The following is a 25,396-nucleotide window of genomic DNA, read 5'->3' on the forward strand; positions in this document are numbered from 1 at the left end:
TTCTTTTAGGTTAAAAGAAATAACAGAACTTTCCCAGGTCAAACTCTAGACACGATGCAAATTTAAAATAAAGTAAAGTAATTTAAGATGATACTTCATAGTAAGGTGCTTTTTTTTTTTTCCCTAAGAGAATTCAGTAAGCTATTTCTGCTTCGTAGAGTTCTAAAATGTCTGGGCTGCAGAAACTCACAAGGCAAACAAGTAAAGGTGAAGAAACCAGAGAGCAAAAATTAAAAGAGTAACCACTGCCCAACCCCCAAATGTGTCAGTAATCAAAGACTTCTTAACTTCATGGTCCTTCAGATTATGTGTAGTCCATAATACAATAGCAACTGATTACCCAAGGCTACTTGTAACTGTTGTAATTCTAAGCTCAAGCTTTTGCTTCTCTTGCAGTGCCTTGCTTGGAACAAAGCAGTACTTAATGCAATGTTACTTTGATTTCATAAACAGAAAGTATCTAAAAATCAGAGGAGCTGGGTAACTTTGCTTAGGAACAAAGAGGATAACATTTTTAGTCTTACATATATATATATATTTTTAACTTTATTTTTTTAAAAGATTTTATTTATTTATTTATTTGACAGAGAGAGCGAGAGAGGGAACACAAGCAGGGGGAGTGCTCGGATGGAAGCCTGCCTCTCCCACTTCCCCTGCTTGTGTTCCCTCTCTCGCTGTGTCTTTCTCTGTCAAATAAATAAATAAATAAATAAATAAAATCTTTAAAAAAAAAGTTTGTCACATTTTCTTCCACCCTGTCTTCCTTTCATTCTCCCATTGATCCATCCCCAAACCCTCACTCTTTTCTTTCTTCAAGCACTGCCAGACACTGTGGATAAATACAAAATGAAGATTCAGGGTCCCTACTCTTGAGGAGCTCATAGTGGGAGTGGGAGAGGGAGAAGCAGGCTTCCCGTGGAGCAGGGAGCCCGATGCTGGGCTCAATCCCAGGACCCTGGGGACCATGACCTGAGCCGAAGGCAGACGCTTAACGACTGAGTCACGAAGAGTTCAACTCTTTGCCCATTGACACTGGCCCAAATGCTATGACACTGCAAATCATATCTTGTTTTTTTGTACACTTCATTTTGCCCATGTCAGCGGAACACAACTAAGTAGTGAACTGGCTTAAAAATTTAATACAAATAATCATACTTTCTCTACTTCCCCTGTAATACGTCACATCCCATTTGTATAGATAATAGACTAAATTTTACTTATTTCAAGTACAATAAATATTTGTCGATTGACTTGGTGTTTGCAAATATAAGCCTTGTTTTCAGTTCAAAGTCTACATTTTATCGGTAATCTAAAAATATTGATTCCTATGTCTGTAATATCCCATTCCTGAGCACACGTACGTTCACAATATTCCCAAACTGCTCCTTCCAACAGAGCTTGCTTGGGAAGGAAATTTCAGAAAAGCATCCATAAGGAGGAAAGCCCGACAACGCTGCTAGAGCTGTCGAGGTGACCAATAGCAACTTACTGGTTCAAAGTAACAACAACAACAACAACAACAACAACAACAACAACAAAGAGCAAGGGGGGATGGGTGGAAAAAGGGGAAACTCCATCGAAGATGCAAGTGACAACTCCCAGTGGCTTTTAGATTCCATCCGCACAGGGAAAATGAAAAGGTTAGAAAACAGTGACAGGGCGGTGTCCCCTGCCATGATTCAATTCACGCTGCACTAGTAACCAGCCACACAACTGCCTCACCCGAGTGGGCTTCCTCAGTGCCCAACTGTCCCCTCGGAATCGCAAGGAGAGCGGTACCCCTCCCCAGGAGTAACGATTAGGGGAGATCCCTGCTGGCAGAAACTCCGCCACAGAGGAGAGTGGCAGCCGAGGGGCTGCCCTCTTCGGCGCGCAGGTGGGCGGGCGCCCCAGGCCGAAACGAGGCAGCGCGAGGAAGCGGGGTACCGGTGGCTCTCCCAGCGACCCCTGCCCGCCCCGCCAGGGGGAGCGTCTGCGCCACGGCCGGCGGCGGGGACCGGCGGGCGGCGCTGGGCGGTGGCTCGGCGGCGCGGCTGCCCTCCCGCGTCCCCACCCCCCTCCCTGCCCGCCCCCGGCGCGGCCCTGCCCGCCCCCTCCGCCCCCTCCCGCGGCGCCATGCGCAGACTCAGTTCCTGGAGAAAGATGGCGACGGCCGAGAAGCAGAAACACGACGGGCGGGTGAAGATCGGCCACTACATCCTGGGGGACACGCTGGGGGTCGGCACCTTCGGCAAAGTCAAGGGTGAGGACCCCTGGGGCAAGGTTCGGCCCCAGCCCGCGATCCGGGCGACTTCCGCCTTTCGCACCTCTTCATCCTCCCCTGCCCCGGCGTTCCTTCTCTCCCAGGCTCGGCAGCCCCCGTCCTGGCTCCAGCGGGAGCGGAGTCAGAGGCCACCGCGGGACTGCGGCGCGACCCTCCCCGGCCGGGTGGGGGTGGGGACCGGTCGCCATGGCGACGGCGCCGCGGCCCGAGGGGCTTGCCAGTGCGAGGGGCGGGGATGCGGCGGTGCGAACTTCCCCGGGGGGGGCAGGCTAGGGTCGCGCGGCTGCTCTCAGCGCTGGGTGGGGGCGCCGGGGTCTCGGCCCGGAGCCTTGGGGAGAGGGCCTCTTGGTCGCTGGGGCTGTGCTCGCTCGTCTCAGGGCCAGCCCATCGCTTCCCTGGCAGTCCTCAGTATTGTCCGTATTTCCGTCCTCTTTAGGAGGTTCTCGACTTACCTGCCCGGGCTGGTTCTCAGGTGTGAAATGTGTCTCCCCGCCCCCCGCCACCACCTTCCCCCAAAAGTAAGCTTACTTTGGGGGTAGCTTAGAATTTTAAAAAAAGGGCCATCTCGTTGGGAAGGGTGACTAAATTTTTTTCGGAGCAGTTAATGAATGTAAACTGGTCCGTATTTGCGATGCATGGTTTATGTTCTGAATGCAGACTCTGTGCCTTTAGTGTTTCTGAATTATCAGTTTTGCAGACTCTGTGCCAAACCTGGTAGGTAGTGCAGATGTTGCCTCCAGATAGTATTTATTAGCTCATTAATGTAGTTCGTTTCCATTTATTTTCTCAGGATATTTATGTTTTAATAATTTAGTGCACATCATTTGAACTTTTTTTCTTTAAGTAAAGTGTGGAATCTCTTACCCTTGTGTTTCAGCACAGTATTCTGGAAATAACAAACTTGATCACCAGTCCACCAATTCTGGCACAAAAAGTTTAATTGAAAACTTTGTGAGGCGTAAATATTTTTTTTCTTTAAAATATTTGACTTTGTTATTAGGGATGTAGAGGAAGGAAGCATGGAACTGATAAATATTCATGCATTGGCTTTGGATATATAATAACCAATGACTTGCATATGCTAAGCTCTTGGTAAATATTTGACTTGAAAGAAAAAAAGTTGTGAAAGTGTACAGTGAATTAACTAACTGAGCCTTGCTTTACCGGAGCTAAATAAACATTTTCTGATTTTATCTAGGGATGGAAGAGGAGAACCCTTCCTTCTCTTGCTCTTTCTGAGTCATAGAACTGGAAAATTGCTGTATAGCCCACAGGGAAGCAACTGCCTAAGCCTTCTTATGAAAATCAGCAAGGCCAACAATGTAAGAAAGTAAGAAGCAAATGCCAGAATAGGGTAATAAGAGCCATCAGGGTGGGTCTGTATTAGGTCAGTAAGATGTCTCTGTGCCCTTAAAATTATTTATCTTTGGCTATGTTGTCTCTTTACTTGTTAGCAATTACAAACTGCTTTACAAATATTTGTAAGAAATGCTCAGTAGTGCCCCAAAATAGTGATGACAGTTTTGATACCCTCACTCCTCCCAGGGTTCTGCTTGGATTAGGATGCTCATCATTGTATTAAAGACCTGTGCAAAGTCAGGTCTCATTTTCTTATTTGCTAGGTAGCTTTTGGCATGGCAGATAGGAAAGCAAGAGAAATTTTTCATTTTCTGGATTTGATCTGTGTTGTGGCTGTGACATGAATCCTTCCAGTGAGTGCTGTTCCTTAACCTTCGTTCTTCCACATGTGCCTCTCTTGAAGTATTATACTGTCAAAGTCAACCTCTCCAAAGTATAGAAAAGCCAATATTCATCAAAGAATCACAGGTTTCATAGATAGGGTTAAATTTATTCATAAATACATTAGTTGATATTGGTCAAAATCCTCAACCAGTGCATTTTTAAGTTGTTAAACAGTTGGGATGCTTTCTGCTCCAAGTGCAGTAATAGAAAATCCAACTCAACCTAGCCAAGAACATCTCTTTCTGTGGTTCTTTCTCCAAAGCATGGAAGCTTCAGCATACCTCTCATGAGTGTCACTGGCTCATCCTGTCCATGGGGCCAGGGATGCCATGTGCTAATTGGGTTAGGCTTGTGTTCCTAAGTAGGTACAAGCAAAGGAGATTGCATTACCCTTGGTGGAATATGGCCCACTGTTGAATGTGTGTGTGGTGGGGGCATCTTTTTCTGAAGAATTTAGTATGGAGAGACAGGATAAATATCTATACAGAATGGGTATTAATTGTTAGGAGAAAGGCGGACATAGCTGCTCAGTGAGCAGGCAAAAACAACTATTACACTGGTGATGTTGGTAACTTAGCCTTAATTTGACAAGAATTCGTATCAATGGTATGATTAATCATATATTTCAATGGAGATGATTTGGAGTAGATAGAGCTTTTAAAATTAGTTACACATTGGTAAATTTAACATAGAAAAGGAATCTAATAGAAGATATGATATTGATATGCAGAAAAATTCCCAATATGATTTTACATGCTTAGAAGAAATTTAATTTTGGGGGGTGAAGGCGATTAAAAATTCGCAGTGATTATTTTGTTTCCTACTACAGGCTAAAAAAGTCACTTGGTAACCTAATGATACCATTGTGAGGAGAAAGTTTAAACAGACTACTAGGGTTGGTTTGGGATTATGCTTGAATTATCTTTTATTATTCCCAAGTTATCTTTTTTTCCCCCCCTGGTTATCAAGGTGTTAGCCTCTCCTCCCTTGCAGGGTCCACGTGCCTTTCCCCAGGTACAGCAATTATAAAAGCATGGATGAAAAGAGAGTCATGTTTCTATTGCAGTAAATTAAAATGGCAGTTTTTATTAAGTTTTCCAAGAGAAGAGAAGACGGTTTTTTTTAGTGGTGTAGGTGGTCTTCAGCAAATAAGTTGTTTATACATGCAACCTATTTATTAAGTTGGTAAGTATTTTTCTACATAAAACTGCAATTTCAGGTAAATAGGTGACTATTCTCTTTGTCTTTTTATTTAAAAATTTCTTTAAGGAGGGGGTTCCTGGCTGGCTCAGTCAGTAGAGCATGCAACTCTTGATCTTGGGTCATGAGTTCAAGCCCCCACATTGGGTGTAGAGCTTACTTAGGAAAAAAATCTATATGTTATATAAATATGTATATATCAGCATGGGTAGATCTCAAGTTTATAAGGTTAGGCCACAAAAACCAAAGAAGTAGAACATGTACTGTCATGTTATTTATATAAATTTTTAAATCATACAAAAACACCCAAACATTGCTAGTGAGAGTAAATTGTTGCCACCTCTATAGAGTGTGACAGTATTTATTAAAGTTAACCCAGTAATTCAACCTCTAGGAATTTATCTTATAGATATACTTGTGTGTGTATGAAATAATGAGTTATTCATTGCCATATTATTTATAAATACAAAAGGTTGGAAATAACCTTTGTAGTAGGACAGTAGTTAAATTATGGCTATCCATACAATGATATACCTTGCAAACATAAAGAAAAAAAACAAGAGACTATATATAATTTAAGAAGCAATTTCCAAGGTGTATTTTTAAGAGGAAGAATAAGGGGGTAGTAGAACAAATGTGTATAGTATACCTACCATTTGTGTATAAAAAATAGGGGCAAATAAGGTATTTAAGTGTAACTACTTGCATATATATATGGAGCGTCCCTTTAAAGATAAACATGAAACAGTTACATTAGTTGTTCAGAGTGGGGGAACTAGGTAGCAGGGGGACATTTCACTGTATATCTTTTTGTGTTGTTTAATTGTGCAGTGCAGGTATTATGTATTCAAAAGAATATATAAAACTAAATTTGTAGAAATAAATGTAGGGAAAACATTGTTACAGTATTGTTTATGGATTCATACTCTAGGGGAAGATAAAGGAGAAAGGGATCTGGGAGGAGGCATACAGAGCTTCACTTGCATCTGTGATGTTTTATTGCTTAAGGTGGTGGTGGGTGGAACATGGGTATTTGGTTTGCCTTTTGGGATGCCTGAAATGTTACATTAAGAAAACCTGCCTTTCTCAGATTTCCACTATAGCTTTTAAAGCTCATCCTTCTCCAGGATTAAGGTATTTCCCTTATACTTCTAGAAGTGGGATTTTTTTTTTTTTTAAGATTTATTTATTTGAGAGAGAGAGAGAGAAAATGCACAAGTGGGGGGGAGGGGCAAAGGGAGAGGGAAAGAGAATCCTAAGCAGGCTGCACGGCTAAGCATGGAGCCCAACTGCAGCTCTGTTTACAATCCCAAGATCATGACCTGAGCCAAAATCAAGAGTCCTGTGCTTAACAGACTGAGCCCCCCAGGCACCCTGGAGTGAGATTTTTTTTTTACTCTTTTAATTTTATTTATCTTAAAGATTTTATTTATTTATTTATTTATTTTAAGATTTTTTATTTATTTATTTGAGAGAGAGAATGAGAGACAGACAGCACGAGAGGGAAGCGGGTCAGAGGGAGAAGCAGACCCCCCTGCTGAGCAGGGAGCCCGATGTGGGACTCGATCCCGGGACTCCAGGATCATGACCTGAGCCGAAGGCAGTTGCTTAACCAACTGAGCCACCCAGGCGCCCTTATTTATTTATTTGACAGAGACACAGTGAGAGCGGGAACACAAGCAGGGGGAGTGGGAGAGGGAGAAGCAGGCTTCCCACAGAGCAGGGAGCCTGACGTGGGGCTCTATCCCAGGACCGTGACCTGAGCCGAAGGTAGATGCTTAACGACTGAGCCACCCAGGCGCCCCTACTCTTTTAATTTTAGAGTGGGAATGAAATAGGCGATCAGAGTATCTTCAGGAGATAATTCTTTGTGGCACCTCTTTCCTATTTAAAATTTTCTCTTTCACAGTATGATCTTGTTTCACTTCATGATTATATATCTGATTAGAAGAGCATTTGTTACAGTGTTCTACAGGTAGACAAAGTTCCCTTTGGAAAGCAATAACAGGTTGTTAGCTAGTAGTTGACTAATCCAATGTTCTTGTGAGGGAGACATTGTGAATTTCGGTAACCTTTGCTGTGGGTGACCTACAAGTCTTCCGTGGCAGAAATACTTGTCTTCCGTTTTGTTCAGAAACAGTATCATGGGGCGCATGGGTAGCTTAGTCGGTTAAGTGATCGACTCTTGATTTTGGCTCAGGTCATGATCTCAGGGTTGTGAGATGGAGCCGCACATTGGGCTCCGCACTGTGTGTGGAGCCTGGTTAGGACTCACTCTTTCCCTCTCTCTCTGCCCCTCCCCCCACTCACACTTGCTCTCTCTCCAATAAATAAATAAATAAATAAAATCTTTTTAAAAACCCAGTATCTTAGCACTACTGTAAAACAGTGACAGTCTGCAGAGTAAGATTTTGAGCTTTGGAAAGGGGGCTGGTTCTCTTAATGCATATTCCTGACAGGGTCTGCTTGATACTCATTGATTCTATGGAGCAGCAGTTAATTTGGCTGCAACTAAATTTAGTCAATAGAGAATCCTTTGCTTAGTTTTGAGAAAGCAGTTCAGGGTTTGAGGTTTGATATTGTGCCCAGCTCCCCCCCTCCCCCCCCCTGCAATTTTCTACTGCATATTGTTGGTGGGGTAGAGTAGATAGGTCATAAGACTTGGAGTCAGAAGGCCTATCCCAACTTGATCACTTAATAACTTTACTTCATCAAGTTACATAATCTCTTAGAGCCTCATAATCACCTATATCATAGGTTTGTTGTGAGGCTCAAATGTGATAATGTGTTTTTTCCAAGCTATAAAACACTGTTTTCTTTTTTTAAAATATTTTATTTATTTATTTGACACAGAGAGAGAGAGACACACAGCAAGAGAGGGAACACAAATGGGGAGTGGGAGAGGGAGAAGCAGGCTTCCCGCGGAGCAGGGAGCCTGATGTGGGGCTCGATCCCAGGACCCTTGGATCATGACCTGAGCCGAAGGCAGACGCTTGACGACTGAGCCACCCAGGTGCCCCTAAAACACTATTTTCAAAAGTATTATGTTCCTGAAATTCGGATATTGAAGTGCGTTGGTAATTGGGTTCAAGGCAAAATAACTGTTCCTATAATTAAGGAAAAGAACAGATTATCATATGATAGCTTTAAATTACCAAGATTTTGCTGGGAAGAAGAGGGAGAAAGATGATACTCAGAAGGGCTATTGCCTGCTCTGAAAGAGAAAATATTTGAGCCATCAGTGTTGGGACATTACTTGAAAACTTTGGAGGGAAAAGTCTGTATCCAAGTAAGACAGGTTAAAAATGTTTAATAGGTTTCTTTACCAGGCAATCCAGAGCCATTATTGTGTTAATATGCATAGCGGGTTTTCAAAAGGGAGAGCATACATCCTTTCCTAGACTTCCTTGCTTACAAAGTCTTTTTCTGTGTGTGTAGAGGCTTCAGTCCTAGTATTTCCTAGAGCGTAATTCTTAAAATTCATTGTGATAATTTTAGTTTTATGATTTTTCTAGCCCATAGAAAATTTGAATTCCCAAATTAGAACATTGGAGAGGGGGCTGTAAAAGTTGACTCGTAATAGGCTGTGAGGGTGAGACAACTTCAAAAAGCAGAAAACTGGGGCACCTGGGTGGCTCAGTCGTTAAGTGTCTGCCTTTGGCTCAGGTCATGATCCCAGGGTCCTGGGATCGAGCCCCACCTCGGGCTCCCTGCTCCACAGGAAGCCTGCTTCTCCCTCTGCCTGCCACTCCCGCTACTTGTGCTTGCTCTCTCTCTCTCTGACAAATAAATAAAATCTTAAAAAAAAAAAAAAAACCCCACCAAAAAGCAGAAAACTACGGAGCTGGAACATAATACCTGGGAGCAAGAAGTCCTATCCAGCTAACTCCCACAGATGTCACTGTGTGAGGGCACAGGGGAGTAACTGATACTCATATAGGTGGACATTTGCTTGGTTCTCAGTCATTATGTACAGCGTGTTCCATTTAAGAATTCTTGGGGCATTTGTAGTGCAAATTAGAAAACTGGTTTTCAGAAAAGATTACTTTTGTTAATTTTAATGGTGAATATCGTATTTTAGAAAAAAACTGTTTTCTAGGGCGGCGATCACCAAGTACGACCACCTGGGTGGCCTCAAACAACAGAAATTTATTCTCTCCCAAGTTCTGGAGGCCAAAAAATCCCAAATCAAGGGACTTGTAGGGTTACACTCCCTCTGAAGGTTCGTGGTGAGAGTCTGTTCCTTGCCTCTCCAGCTTCTGGTGGCTCCTGGTGTTCCTTGGCTTGAGGTGGCAAAGCTCCAGTCTCTGCCTGTGTCTTCCCATGGCTTCCTGTGGGTGTGTCTGTGTTCTCTCCTCTTCGTATAAAGGATGCCATTCATTAGATCTAGAGCCCACTCTGAATCTAGGAAGATTACATGAACTTCAGATCCTTCACTGATGACATATGCAAATACCCTGTTTCCACATAAGAGCACATTCTAGGTTCTGGTGGACATGAATTTGGGGTGCAGGGGCACTATTCAGTCCATTACACTTGTCATTTTATATGCTTTTGGTTTTATGTTCTTGTTTCTCCCTTATAACGCTTTAATTTTCGAGAAACTTCTATTTATTTTTTTAAAGATTTTATTTATTTATTAGAGAGAGAGAGAGAGAGTGAGAAACAGCATGAGAGGGGGGAGGGTCAGAGGGAGAAGCAGGCTCCCTGCTGAGCCGGGAGCCCGATGTGGGACTTGATCCCAGGACTCCGGGATCATGACCTGAGCCGAAGGCAGTCGCTTAACCAACTGAGCCACCCAGGCGCCCCTAATTTTTGAGAAACTTTTAAATTGATCTGGTAGAATGAATAAAATGTGTTCTTGGTATCTTGTTTTAAAACATTGAAATTGGGGTGCCTGGGTGGCTCAGTTGGTTAAGCAGCTGCCTTCAGCTCAGGTCATGATCCTGGAGTCCCGGGATCGAGTCCCACGTCGGGCTCCCTGCTCGGCAGGGAGTCTGCTTCTCCCTCTGACCCTCCCGACTCTCCCCCCTCTCATGCTCTCTCTCTCTCAAATAAATAAATAAAATCTTTAAAAAAAAAAACATTGAAATTGATATGAGGCAGGTTTTTAGTAGACTGAATTAATTTTCTCATATAGGATAAAGATCATAGTAGCAGTGCCAGGCATATAGTAGGTGCAGTACTCAACTATTTCTTAAATGAATGAATGAATTTTTAGAATAATTTTTACTGGTATGGGGCAATTCAGTCTATTATTCTTTTCAAAACTATATAGGGGTACCTAGGTGGCTCAGTCGGTTAAGTGTCCGACTCTTGATTTTGGCTCAAGTCATGATCTCAGGGATCTCTTCCTGTTCCTCAGTTACCTGTAAAGTGTTACTAATAATGTCAGTCTTCTGGGGTTGGTTAGAGTTAGAGCATCAGTAGGTTTGGGCATAAAGTGGGTATGTCATGAATATTAACTACACAGTTGTGTATCTTAATTATGTTACGTGTTATAAATCAAGTAGATTTATATTTTTAAATAACCTGATTTAAACTCAAGTCTGATTAGCCTGTGTTTTAGCTCTGTGCTCTTGTATGACTAAGTGTTCCTGTAGTTTTTAGATAGTAGGTGAAATCACTGTCAAGGATTTGGTGCTAAGTGTGTATGTTTAGCAATAATGTGTTGAAAATTAACCAGAGTCAGGGAAGGGTTGAACTTTGGAAGCTAGAAATCTCAGGATTGGTGGTGCTGGAAGGGAGGAGGATGGGGCGGGTTGTGGAATTGAAGCTTATGGGGATGGGAGCTAGATGCATAGAAATTATAGCTATTATTTAGCACTTATTAGGGCTTAAAGGAATGCTACTGAATCTAAGTGGGTAAGGAGGACAAATCAAAGAGCTGAGATAATTGGCCATATGTGGATTAAAGCAGAAAATTTAGGGCTGATTAAATAGTGATGGGGGCAGATTTGGGAGCAGTGGAAAATAAATAGCTCTAAATAGTGATAGCCACCATTTATTTATCAAGCATTTACTATGCCATGAAAAGTGCTTTACAAACCCTACTTCATGCATTCCTTACAGTCACTCTTATAAGGAGTATGTGGTATTCTTATTTTTATAGACAAATGAATAGAAGGTTGAAGTAATTTAACTTGCCCAGGTCAAACATTAAGTAAACAACCTTCATACTGGAAAGAACCCAGGTCTGTGTTTTGTACACAGATTGCCTTCTCATGTAGAAGGAGAATGGGGCGTTCAGCCCTATTTCTAAAAAAGGTGAATCTAACACCTATCATTGTTTTTTTTTTTTCTTCCCTTTCAGATATTTTAATTGTAAAGAATATAAAACAGTAAGTAAAATTTGAAAAAAATCACTGTAGGATAACTATTTTCATTTTAGCACATTATCATTGTCATATAAATATTTTTGATATAGCTAGAAAATGTAGAATGCATATATAATTTTTGCGTGCTCTTTTCATATTTATAAGAACATTTTCTATAGTCTTATGAGAAAGTCTGTTATGTTGGAATAGCAAGGTATTAAACTGTTCTCTGAAATTGGTCATTTAGGTTATTTGCCGTCTTTGTTCTTAAATAAGACACTATAATAAAAACAGTTATGCACATTTAAAAAAAAGATTTATTTAGGGCACCTGGGTGGCTCAGTTGGTTGGGTGACTGCCTTTGGTTCAGGTCATGATCCTGGGACGCATCGGGCTCCCTGCTCAGCGGGGAGTCTGCTTCTCCCTCCGACCCTCCCCCCTCTCATGTGCTCTCTCTCTCTCTCATTCTCTCTCTCTCAAATAAATAAAAAAAAAAGATTTATTTGAGAGAGAGAGAAAGAATGAGTGGGGGGAGGGGCAGAGGAGAGATTTTCAAGCAGACTTCCGTGTGGAACCCAACGTGGGGCTCGATCTCAGGACCCATGAGATCATGACCTGAGCCAAACGAAGAGTGGGATGCTTAACTTATTGAACCACCCAGGTGCGCAATAATTATGCACATTTTTAAATCTACTTAATTCTAAGTTAAATTCTGAGTAAGGGAACTACAGATTTTTTAAAAAATATATTGCTCTTAATGCTATTCTAAGATACCAGTTCCCTTTTATTTCCCTAAAATGTTCTATTGGTATACCAGCCATGAAAAAGGAGTTAGTGCACTAATTTTCCCTTAAAAAAACAAATTGATCATGTACCCTGCTTATTTATTTACTTAATAGTAGTGTGTGTGTGTGTGTGTGTGTGTGTGAGAGAGAGAGAGGATTTGATTTCGTTACAGTGGCTGTCATGACACCTTCCCCTCCCTTGCTACTGTTCAATTTTTGTTTGAATACTATTTATACAGTCATACTTCTGTGATTTGTATTGCTTCAAAAATGAAGATATGCCTCTGTTTCTTCTAATTAATTTATAATTTGATGAAATGTTCATGTATTAGAAAAAAGTCTTCAGTTGTACCTTGATTGTTTGGTTATTGATTTCATTCTATTCATTTAGCTTTGTCTTGGAGGGGGCTTCTATTATTCACAGGTGGAATTATACTCTACTCTCTATTGTGCATGAGTTGAATTTTACTTGATTCCCTGTTCTTTATCTATCACCATCCCTTGGCGCAAGCCAAGCTACTCATGCTGTTTGACAAAGTCCAAGTACAGGGGACGATCCTGAAAACAGGAGACTCCACAGCTGGCTCCTGCTATTCTCTTTCATTTTGTTTATGGCAATCTTTATAATTGTGGGAATATTTCTGGGCTGGCTCCTGCTGTTCTTTTTCATTTTATTTATGGCAATCTTTATAATTGTGGGAATATTTCTGGGGTTTCATGATAAAGTGACTACTCAGTTACGCCTATCTAAGCAATCATAATGAAACTAATTCCACGAAGAATTAGTTTCTATAGAACAAAATAACAAGACGGTCACACTCTGCCTAGCACCTTTCTCTTTGAGTACTGTTTTTTAGTTTTAGCGAAAGCCAATAAGCAGAAATCAATAAAGGTCATGTTAATCATTACAAAGGAAAAATGAAAGAAGGCTATGGCTGTAATCCAGAAAATGATCTAAGATTTGGAAAAACAAAAATAGCCTAACATACAAATAAAGTTCCTCCGATGTTGTCAGGAGGAGATGCTTGCAACCTGACCCTGTGTCTGTGTCTCCTCATTCGCCGACGCCGTCCTTTCCTACGAGAGACCCACCCCGGCTGGAGCTGGACTCCAGCAATCCCTCTTTTTCTTGCTAATTTCTTCCTCATTTTTGGTATGTGTTCCATAAAATTTTCGGTCACATTCCTGCAACGTACTGCTTTCTAAGTGATTTTAATTGTTCTGTTGTAAAATTCATCCTGCTCTGCTCTTATTTTGTAACTTCTGTATTTCTTTTTTTTAATTTAAAATATTTTATTTTTAAGTAATCTCTGCCCCCAGTGTGGGGCTCAAACTTACAACCCTGAGATCAAGAGTCCCATGCTCTACTGATTGAGCCAGCCGATGCTCCATAACATCTGTATTTCTTACCACCTTGTTGTGATAGTTAATTTTTTATACAACATTCATGTAGTTCTTGGATGAGCATTATTAATGTCTATTCTTTTTGCTTTGGTCTTTTGCACTTTAAAACTTTTTGGTTTTTCTTACTTTACAGTTATTTTGGTCATCTTCAGAGGCCAGGAAGGTCCCAGGGACCAGGTTGCTTTTGGTTGCTACTGTTTTCTTTGGCAGTGTTACTGGCATATAGTAGATGCCCAGGACGTGAATGCATTTGAGAGAATGCTTTGAATCTCCTATTTCAGTTCCTTATTTAATGATAGAATATACATCTGGAGTTTCAGTAAGAACCAGTTGTTACTTAAAGTTAATTGGGGTTGAAATTTGGCTGAGCAGGGTGGGATATGAGGGAACTGTGGTTGATTTGTGATGAATTGGAGTTCAGTCCCAAATGGATTCTGCTTTCATATTCTTTCCAAATCTTTCCAAAGTCTGCCAGTAGTATCTAGTATTGTGGCTGTCCTAGTCTTGTTTCAGCTATGCAATTAATGAGAGGGTTTCTACTAAGCCATTGCTTGGAGATTTTGGGGGTAGTTGGGACAGATGAGATTACTACTTGTTCAGCTATCAATACACTAGGTCTAAGAAAGAAGATGCTTCCTGAATTGGGGTTTAACAGTCAAGTTGACTGCTCTTAATCGCATCTGATTGATATTGGAGATTGGAGAAAGCCTTATCAGAAATTAGAATGTGCTTCTAATTTCCACAGTCCATTTCAGCTACGATTATAGCTTTTTCTGGATCCCCCAATGTAAAATATCAATGTATATTTTAATGAGTTTTTGATGGAAGTGCATTCTTACTCTTACTCCAGTGCATTCTTACTCTGCTATCTTTCAGGAAACCTCTGTAATTTCTTAGCCATGGATGGTTTTGAGATTAGTTGAGCTATACAAATGGTGGTTATAAGAAAATTTAGAGATTCCATTTACATTGTAGTAGTTTAAAAACTTTTGATTCTGTGACAGTGCTTTGGGTTAGGGTAGACTATGGTGCAGTTACACATTTGCTCACTTGCTGGAAAGATTTGTATTATAGAGGGATTGTGCAGGTTAAAGAATCTGGACAAAATGGAAGGTGAACTTCGGTGGTAAATTGTATTTTTGAAAAGGATTGAGACATACTCTGACTTAAATACTTTTCTTGGAGTCTTACTTAACAAAGACTTTTTTCTCCAAATGTGGAATATCTATATAACCTAACCTTGGATTTAATATTATTAATTAAAACATTTAAGGAAAGTAGCAAATGCTTAAAAAAATTCAAAATAATGAGGAATTACCCCATCTCCTGCCCCTCTCAAATGCTGGGGTTATGGTGGGGTAGAAGAGCCCATCACTCATTATCTTGGTTAGCTGGTGGGGGGAAAATGTTGAATTGTTGAAAACCATTGGACCTGATGATCTGTAGAGTTCTCTTTAGTTTCTAAAATTCTATGCTTTTTTTTGTTATATCATCAAGAGCAAATATAAGTGAGGAGCAAGCAATGAGTGTTTTGTCTTTTAGAAAGATAGTTTAATTATCTTGTTGCTCCCTTGCTTTAAAAACCTGCAGTGGTTCATAATCCTTGAGGGTTTTTAAAGGGTGGGCAGGCTCAACTCCATCCCAAATCCCAGATCAAGCGGGAAAGCTTGATTGGAATAATGAGGAAAAATTCTTTGTTTAAAATAATGTTTTAAACATAAGAAGTTTAAAATATCAATGTTGAGTTTTCAACTTGGAAATAGTAGGAAGTATTGTATTAATCTGCTAGGGTTTCCATAACAAAATACCACAGACTGAATGGCTTTAACAACATATTTTCTCACAGTCTGGAGGCTTAAAGTTTGAGATTGAGGTTTCAGTAGGGTTGGTGCCTTATGAGTCCTAAGGAGAGGACTCCTTAGCTTGCAGATGGCTGCCTCCTCCCTGTGTCCTCACACGGTTTCCTGCGTGTACCCTGTTGTCTCTCTGTGTGTCCAGATTCCCTCTTAGAAGGATATCATGAGTAAGCTGGATTAGGACCTACCAAAACTGTCTCATTTTAACAGTCATTTCTTTAAAGGCCCTATCTCTAAATACTGTCATATTCTGAGACCAGGGTTAGGGTTTCAACATATGAATTTTGGGGGAGACACAATTTAGTACATAACAAACATTAATAACTAGGAAGGGATTTCTTACTTACCATTATCTTTGCTTTTCAGCTGGTAATTATCAAGATTGCCAGGGAGAGCTCTCAGCTATTAGTCTTACAAACTATGTTCTAAGTTAGAAGAGAACATTTTCTTCCTAAAAAGCTAAACTCCTAAGTCACTTATTAAAATAACAAAACTTGATACATACATATTTCAAAAAGTCAAATAGTGTTAAGAGGTATGGTATATTTATAAAACAGAATTCCTTACCCTCACTCTCAACTCTTTTCTTCTAGTATTTATTTCTAGTTGTTGTTTTTTTTAACCTCTATATTTCTAATTGATCTATGCATGCATACAAGCTATTTCTTAATTCTTGTTGATGGATTTTTGTTGTTGTTGTTGACTTTCTATTATGGTACATAAGGATTTCAGTTCTCTTACACCTTTTCCTCTACACCCTCATTCTTCTAATATAATTATATCATACTTAAAAAAATCCATATTTAGCATTTCATAATTGTGACTGTGTAAAAACTATTTGCCAAGCCAATACTGTGACTATTTTCTTTCTTTATAATTTTTCCTGGAGTTATTAAATTACCTTGTTTTTTTCCATTTGCTTAGTTTTCTTTGAACCTGAGGCTATATTTCCTGTATCTTCAAATGCCTTTGTCAAAATCTCTCTCAATACAATATTCTGTACTTTGAAACCAGTAGGATAATTTATCAGTCTCCCCTTCCTGCAGCCATCTTGGATCCTCTATCACATTTCTGTCTGGATTTGTTGCCTCTAGGCCATCTACACATCTGTTACCTAGGACTTTGCCTCATTACCATATTGGGGATTATTTTAGTTTTTCTCCTGTACTGGATCCCTTCTTTACTGGATATTATCTTCCTTGGTTTATTTTGCTGATTTTGATAGGATATATATTCTACAGTAGGTTCTAGAGGAAGGGTAAATAAAAGCTAAGTTTTGGAGATTAAATTCTGCTATCACCATTGATTATCTGGGCATAGCATTCAAAATTGAAAGAAAATCACTTAATTTTTTTAATTCTTAAAAATAGAAACTGCATGTTCATGAACTGAAATTTGGAAGGTTCAGAGGGTTATGGGTAGGGGAAATGTGTCTGTAGCAGGAGGGAGTTTTTTGGGATGACGAAACTGTTATGTATTTGATTCTAATGGTGGCTTTACCAGTTTCTATATGTTAAAATCCATAGAACTGTTCACCAAAAGAAAATAGTTATTTTTTTTAAAAGTTCACTTTGTATGTATGATAGCTTAAGAACTAAAAAATAAGTAAGAATTTAAAAGGGCAAAAAGGTATACAGCAAAAAGGAAGTTTCTTTTCTTTCTCTCTCTGTTAGCTTTCCAGTTTTCCTTTCTGGAAGAAACCACTGTTACCAGTTTCCTATGTATTCTACCACTTAATCACTCTTGGACATGTAAACAACATTTAGGGGCAAATCAGGCAGAACTGAAAGGAAGTTAAATTTGCTCAGTATTTTCTGAGATTACTACTCTTAGAATAACATCTAAAATGTTATTAATCAAGCCTGGCACTAATTTGTTAAAATTATTTCTCCTACAGTTGGCAAACATGAATTGACTGGGCATAAAGTTGCTGTGAAGATACTCAATCGACAGAAGATTCGAAGCCTTGATGTGGTGGGAAAAATCCGCAGAGAAATTCAGAACCTCAAGCTTTTCAGGCACCCTCATATAATTAAACTGTAAGATCTGATTATATTAAATATAGTCATATCATTTTTTAATCATTTTTGTTAACCTGCTTAATCTGACGAGTGAGAAAGATGACTGACATTTCTTGAATCATCCCTCAAGGTTTTAAAATTTCTGCCTGTTCATGTATTCATCTAACCCTATTCATGGTCACTTAAATCTATGTCCATGTTTTGCCCTTGTGCTTATCAGCTGTTAACTTTCTCGTTCTTGTCCTCTGTACATGCCGTCTGATCGATAACTTTCTGTGCTTCTATTGCTATAGAACCAACAATGATTTGCTAGTAGAAAATGTTGACCTCCACATTTCACATGATGTCACTTAGCCTCACTAGAGACAAGAGAAAGGCAGTAGAAAGGGTTTCCCCCCCACGCTGCTTATATCTGATAAAACAAATCACAAATGACAGAATTTCAGGAATCCAGTATTCAGAAGGGCAATAGTAGAATTCTGGTGGTTTTACAGTTGCCAATTGTAGGGTCTCCATAGAACTTACTTATTGCTCAGTTTTCTTATGCGGGCTGTCAGTTACAACTGCTAAGGCTTTTATACTGAACTGGCTGGCTCCAGATTTGTTTCACTCTCACCTCTTCTCATTTGCTGAGGTGCCATGGTTTTAAGGTGCATATGGGTGCTGATGACCCCTAAGTACACATCTCCTGCTTTCATACCTCTTCCCTGAATCCCAGTTTCATACACCCACTGCCTACTTTACATCTCCATTTGGATGCCAGAACTGAACTTTCAGTTATCCTCCCCCAGCCTGCTCTTCACACAGTTCTCACCCTCTGAGTTAATATCCAGTTCCTCAGGGCAAAACGTAGGAACCATCCTTAACTTCGTTGTTTCTCTCACTTCCTACCATCCATTCCATCTCTTTCTTCAAAATAGATCTAGGATCTTAGTGTTTCTCAGTTCCTTCATTGCCATCAACCTCATTTGAGCCACCGTCATCTCTGTCATGGACTCCTGCAGTAGCTTCTTGCTTCTCCCTTTACCATCCGCAGTCAGTTCTTCACATTGCTGCCATAAATTAAAGCCACCCTTTTAATAGATCAGACCACATGACTACTTTGCTTAAAACCTTCAGTAGCTTTGCATCTCCCTTAGAGTAGAAGCCAAAACTTCATCCTGGCTTGTAAGGTTCTCTGTCCTTTAGTCTCCAGTTACCTCTTTTACTCCACATCCTGTTTCTCTCTGCCAACTCACTCTGCTCTAGCCTTCTTACCATTCCTCAAACATGCCAGGCAGGCTTCTACCTCAGGGCCTTTGCACTTGCTGTTCTCTCTGCCTGGTTCACTTTCTTCCTAGATCATGGTATGGTTTGCTCCCTTCTGTCAGGTTCTGCTCAAATGTTACTTTATCAGAGTCCTTCCTTAAACACCCTGTATGAGAGACTCCCCTCAGTTTGCTTTGTTTCTCTTCATAGCATGTTCCACCACCTGAGATATTGCTTGTTTATTTAGTGTCTGTTTCCTGGCTCCTGGAACATGAACTCCATGAAGGCAGAGAATTTGTTTTGTTCCCTGCAGTTTTCCCAGCTAATAGCATAGTGCCTGCTATATTATAGGCGCTTAGTGAATATTTACTGAATGAATGAATATACATGTTTTAATATTCGTAGATAATGTTTTCTCTCACCAGGTACCAGGTCATCAGTACACCATCTGATATTTTCATGGTGATGGAATATGTCTCAGGAGGAGAGCTATTTGATTATATCTGTAAAAATGGAAGGGTAAGCAGTTCTGATTTAATCCTGTATATATTTTGTAACTCCCCTTGTTCCTTACTAGCTTTAAGATGTCAGTGATTTTGTTAAGAGGTCTACTTAATAACCAGTTCCCTTAGTCATGTATTTGTCAAGAATCATAGACTATTTAGAGTTAGAAAAGACCTTAAAGATATTTCCTTAGCCTGCTTATGCAGATGTGGAAGCTGAGACTCACGATTTATATATTTACTCAAGGTCACGTGGTTTATTAATGACAGAATTGGATTGAGACCCCAGAACTCATGATCCTCCAACTCATGCTTTTGGGGTATACAAATACTTGTAACATGTATCTTGAAGTATATATTTAATCCTTACAAAATGTATTAATACTTAAAGATCTAGGCTTGCTAGTCAACCCTAGCCACATTTAAATTGCATTCATTTTTTGGTTTCAGAAATCTGATGTACCTGGAGTAGTAAGAACAGGCTCCATGAAGGAGGTAGGAATTAGACTTAAAGAATTTAGAGTTGGAAGGAACTTTAGAAGGCATTTGGAACAGGTCTTAAGTTACAGACCCAAAAAGTGAACACCGCCCCCCCACCCATATTTTTTTTCTTATACCCAGGTTAAGTGGTATGCTAAAACCTCTTTCTAGAAGACCTGTATCTAGCAATGAGAAGCCATTTTTTCCCTCCCAATCTAAAGTTCTTTATATCATTCATTCATTTGTTCTGTGTAGCGTATCTGTTTACTTTCATCAAAACCAAGCTCATTAAATGACCAAGTTAATTTTGATTTTACCATTTTTTAACATGGTTCTTTTCAATTTTCAGGTATTCTATTTCTCTGTTCACTAACCCTCCCTTCCCCCCCACTATGTTATGCCTGGAATAATGGAAACAGGCAAAAGTTGAATTGGCATCTTGTTCTCTTATCTTTTCCGTTTGTCATTTCTTGGTCATTTTGCTTTACATTATGGGAATTTTCTTCAATTTTTTACCTGTTGCATATTAACATTTCAGCTGCCATATTTTCTATTTCAAAGATCTTTCTTGTTTTCTGAAATTTTCTTTTTTAAATAGCCAGTTCTGCTCAACAGATACAATAACCTTATCTGTCTGAGGGTAACAATTAGGTTTTTTTTTAAAGTTTTTAATTTTAATTCCAGTATAATCAACACACAGTGTTATATTAGTTTCAGGTGTACAGTCTAGTGACTCAGCAATTCTGTACATTACTCAGTACTCATCATGATAAGTGTACTCTTAATCCCCATCACCATTTCACCCATGCCCCCACTCATCTCCCCTTTGGTAACCATAAGTTTGTTATCTATAATTAAGAGTCAACAATTGTAGTGTTTTTTTGTTTTGTTTTGTTTTTGTTTTTTTAAGTCTTCATCTGTTTCCTGCATTGTTACTCTACCTTCTGTGCTCCATTTTATTGGTCTTGGTCTTTTGTACATGGCCCTTCCTCAGATGTCTGGTGATTCTTGGTTGTCTGCTTATATTTATTTGAGTGAGGTACTGAATGCCAAGCTCATGTAGGTGGAACTTATTGATTGGTGGGCCTTCCCATCCTTTGAATAGGTAGGGATCTGTCCATTTTATTAGGATATACCAAATGTCCGTAATTTCAAATATTTTTCCTTAGATCAGAAAGTTGCTCCAGAAGAAACCTTCCAATTTTCTTGAGGGTATTAGCTGTCAGTACTCTGAGAGCTGAAATGGGAAGAGGCCTGCAAGTCTCAGTAGTTAGTATGTTGACTTCCACTTAATCCCCGTGTTTTCCTTCTGGTGCCTCATCTCTGCCTTGGTGTCCTTGAGAATAGAGCTGGTTCAGCCTTCCTAGAGTAAATCATGGGTCTTATTCCTCAGGTGGGGTGAGTTTAAAACTTCTTACTGTAACCGATTGTCCTGTTTTCAGTCCTCCTCTCATTTCTCCCTTCCCAAATTTCCAAGGCTTCTAAAAGCTTTTCCAGGGTTCTGTGTGCAGGCTAGTTTATTACTGGTTTCCACCCCTGTGGGCTTAGGTTTCTGCTCTCTCTGTTGGTGAAGTCTTTATCACTGTTCATCCATTGTACAGTTTAGTGACTCCTCTTTTTTTTTTTTTAATTTTTTATTTAAATTCAGTTTAGTTAACATATAGTATATTATGAGTTTCAGGGGTAGAATTTAGTGATTCATTGGTTGCATATAATACCCAGTGCTCATGACTTCAAGTGCCCTCCTTAATGCCCACTGACTCCTCTTGATGACTGTTGTCACTTCTCTTGCTCTTTTTGTCTTTATATGCTAATGTCATTTTAGTGATGTTTCAAAGGGTGGAGACAAAAGGTTTGATCTGCCATGTTTAACTGGAAATATGCTTTAACTTTTCTAATATTCTTTTGTAGACTTCCCCTCCATCTTTTGTACTGTATTTGTCAATATAATATAATTTTAATTTTTGTAGCCTGTTTAGTTTACCTATTATATTTTGTTTAATCAGTTTTCTTTCACATTTAGAACACATTCTTTTTTTCACTTAGTATGTTTGATATAAAGTTGTATTAAAAAAGTGAACACTACATTTTTTCTAGAAATAAATGAGACTGCTAACACATTGTTATTTTCTCTAGAGGAAGGGTATCTCATAGTACTTCAGTAGTTTTAATTTTGCTTTCAAAAGAAATTACTAGTTTATCTTTTCTCCTAGATTGTCCCTGCCATGTGAAGTGTAGAAGTCTGGTTTTAGAATGCTAATTTGTGGCCTCTGTTAGAGAATTGCATATTAGAGTCCTTTGCCTAGAGAACTAATAGGCTGTTTATTAAATGTGACTTCTTGGTAGAGGCTCATTCAAGTAATGGTTATTACTTTTGAGAAAAAAAATCATAAGACAAGAAAATATGGATAAATGGAATGAGAAGGTTTTTTTTTTTTGAGTGAGATTTCTTAAAGAATTTTTTTTTTTTAAAGATTTTATTTATTTATTTGACAGAGAGAGACACAGCGAGAGAAGGAACACAAGAGGGGGAGTGGGAGAGGGAGAAGCAGGCTTCCTGCAGAGCAGGGAGCCTGATGCAGGGCTTGATTGATCCCAGGACCCTGGGATCAGGACCTGAGCCAAAGGCAGTCGCTTAACGACTGAGCCACCCAGGCGCCTCAAGAATATTTTTTAAAATGTTAGTTGCTACATAAGATAACTTTTTTCAGATACATGCTTTTTATATTTTATTAAACAAATGAATAAAGGTTTTTCTTTTGTTAAAACTAGAATGTCTTTATTTTAGGACATATAATTTGATTGCTTGCTAATTCATTAAAAATCTTGAATGTTACTTCCTCATATAGTCTAAAATAATATCATCCACCCCAACATAATTCTCTGTGCCCTTATTCTGCTTTATTTTTCTTCAAAACACTCCTTGATGTTATTTTTTTATATTTATTTTTTATTGTCGATTTTTTTTTAAAGATTTTATTTATGTGATAGAGAGGGAGAACACAAGCAAGGGGAACAGTAGAGGGAGAGGGAGAAGCAGGCTTCCTGCCAAGCAGGGAGCCTGATGCAGGGCTCAATCCCAGGACCCTGGGATCATGACCTGAGCTGAAGGCAGACCCTTAACCATCTGAGCCACCTAGGCGTCCCTGTTGTCGATTTTCATCAACTAGATTAGGACCTTTGTTTTATTCATTGCTGTATCTCAAGTGTCTGAAACAGTGCATGGCACATTGAAGATGTTCAATAAATATTTGTTAAAGGAATGAAGGATTAAATATTTCCAATTTATAGGAGAAAACACGTCTAGTTTCAAGTAGAAATTGAAACTATTTGACATAGCTCATGAAATATAGAGGAAAGCAAGCTATGACAATGTAGTCACAAAGGTGATAACAAAGTTGAGTTACTGATTTGGGTTCCAAGATCCTCTTAGCATTTTGTGCTGTATATATCCATCTCCTCCCCATTTCAAAAATGTCTCAGGATGAGGTTCATTTGGAAGATTTCATGCATTTTGACAGTCTTATAGGGTGGAGAATTGCAGGTATAAGAATTTCTTCTGAAAAACACACTTTTAAAATGCCTCTCTACTTTTCTTAGCTGGATGAAAAAGAAAGTCGGCGTCTCTTTCAACAGATCCTTTCTGGTGTGGATTATTGTCACAGGCATATGGTGGTCCATAGAGATTTGAAACCTGAAAATGTCCTGCTTGATGCACACATGAATGCAAAGATAGCTGATTTTGGTAAGGAGATTTTTATAGTTTTGCGTATTCATCATGTTTAACGAACATCAGTAGCATTCTTCAGATAACTTTTACTTCTGTGCAATGGATTGAGTACCCCCAAATAGTGTATCCTCACCATTTTGTCTGTGAGCATACAAAAAAGAGAAGAGATAAGGAATTCTCTTCTTAGCTTTATGTCTTTAAAATTGAGTCTTATGAGAGTAGGTAAATAAGTTGGTAGCCTTAGAAGCATCATTTGATTTGAGACTATTATTTGTGAAGGAGAAGTTAGCAACCTATTTCCAGTGTGTTCTTTTGATCAAGTATAGAGCAAGAGGAGAGACTGGAATGGAGTTACTCAAACTCTGAAAGCCAGAAGGTAAATTATATGAACAAAATTATTAAAAAAAAAAAAAAGTAAAATATTTTAAATGATAGAAAAGCATAATTTCAGCTTGGAGGAACATTATTTTGATTGTCAAAAGTGAATTTATTTTTTCTTTATTTTCTATGTAAATTGCCACTGACATTATTAAATCTAAGAAAATGAATCTCTGCAACTCTCTTTTGCTTAGCTTCAGTTCAAATCAGAGGAGATTGTTATAACTATTTTCCTCAGTTTGGGATATGTGTATTATAATCTGTAGAGATTCATTGAGCACTGCCAGTCAGCTCTGAGCTACTGGTTTGCTGCTGACAAATTATTTGACTTCCTTACTCCTCAGTTGTCATGATGATGATGATTTTTTTTTTTTAATGATTTTATTTTTAAATAATCTCTGTACCCAACCTGGGGCTTGAACTCATAATCCTGAGATAAGAGCTGTATGCTGGCAACTGAGCCAGCCAGGCGCTCCTGTAATGATTATTTTTACCTAGTGCGTTTTTGAGGAGGCAGAGGTTTCTTCTTAGAGTAAAACTATGAGGAAACTTTGGTACTCAAAGTTACTGTTTTTTATTTTATTTTATTTTTTTTAAAGAATCAGAACAGGGGTTAATAGAAACTTTGAATTTTAATTCTTCTACTTATCTGTTGTACATTTTTTCCCTAGTAGTTTCTGTATTAATAAATTTAAATATGCCAAATTTATTCTAGTAAGCGGAATAACCAGTAGCTTAATATATACTCATTAAATTTCAATAATGCACTAACTTTAAATGCTGAAATAGATTACACGTTTTAGGGCGTAATGGCAAAATATTTGCAAACAGTGAAGACAGAATTTGTTGAAGCAAAGGACAAAACGATGATTTATCACTTCAATGCAAACTCAGTTTTACTGTTCAATGGAGTTTTGTTTTTATTTTTGTCCTTGGGAAGTCTTGGATATTGATTTTGTGCATTTTCAGGTCTTTCAAACATGATGTCAGATGGTGAATTTTTAAGAACAAGTTGTGGTTCACCCAACTATGCTGCACCAGAAGTAATTTCAGGAAGGTAGTATTTGACACCCTTTCTTCCACCCCTGTACATTTATATAATTGTCTTTTTCTCTTAGATTTTGTCTGTCTGTAATGTCATATTAAATTCTAGTGAAAGAAAGACATGTAAGGCTAATTCTTTCCTTATCCAGAAAGTGTTATGTTTTAAGAATAAAACATAAGTAAGAATTAAGGATTCCATTTATAGAAGAGAATATTGGTTTGCAAGTCAATATCATATATAAAGTAGTTAGATGAGAATACTCACTTTTTTCTCCCAGTAGAAGAAATTGAAAGTTTAAAATTAGGAAGTTTTTTTTTTTTCTTTAAAGATTTATTTATTTATTTTAGAGAGCATGTGGGTGTGTGCGTGTGAGGTTGGGGAGGGGAGAGGGAGAGAGAGTATACCAAGCAAACTCCCTGCAAA

The 25,396-nt window shown here is 39.0% G+C and overlaps 1 protein-coding gene across 5 annotated transcripts in view; it reads left to right on the forward strand.

The window, feature by feature from the left end:
- The first annotated feature begins 2,085 nt into the window (after window positions 1-2,085).
- PRKAA1 (protein kinase AMP-activated catalytic subunit alpha 1) overlaps window positions 2,086-25,396 on the forward strand; it is a 33,444-nt gene continuing 10,133 nt past the window's right edge. Inside the window, exons 1-7 of one of the 5 annotated variants that reach the window (XM_054504324.2) lie at window positions 2,123-2,242; window positions 3,462-3,593; window positions 17,466-17,607; window positions 19,263-19,356; window positions 19,791-19,835; window positions 23,421-23,565; window positions 24,898-24,985. In XM_054504324.2, the coding sequence (XP_054360299.1) occupies window positions 19,297-19,356; window positions 19,791-19,835; window positions 23,421-23,565; window positions 24,898-24,985 (338 nt within the window). In that variant the 5' untranslated portion in view covers window positions 2,123-2,242; window positions 3,462-3,593; window positions 17,466-17,607; window positions 19,263-19,296. Of the gene's footprint in view, window positions 2,243-3,461; window positions 3,594-17,465; window positions 17,608-19,262; window positions 19,357-19,790; window positions 19,836-23,420; window positions 23,566-24,897; window positions 24,986-25,396 lie in introns of all 5 variants that reach the window. The other 4 variants (XM_054504317.2, XM_045904254.2, XM_045904262.2 and 1 more) reach the window with 4 other exon arrangements.

Source organism: Mirounga angustirostris, unplaced genomic scaffold, assembly GCF_029215605.1.
Source record: "Mirounga angustirostris isolate CCGP_5_RB_7025 unplaced genomic scaffold, mMirAng1.0.hap1 SCAF_7, whole genome shotgun sequence".
Taxonomy (NCBI): Eukaryota; Metazoa; Chordata; class Mammalia; order Carnivora; family Phocidae; genus Mirounga; species Mirounga angustirostris.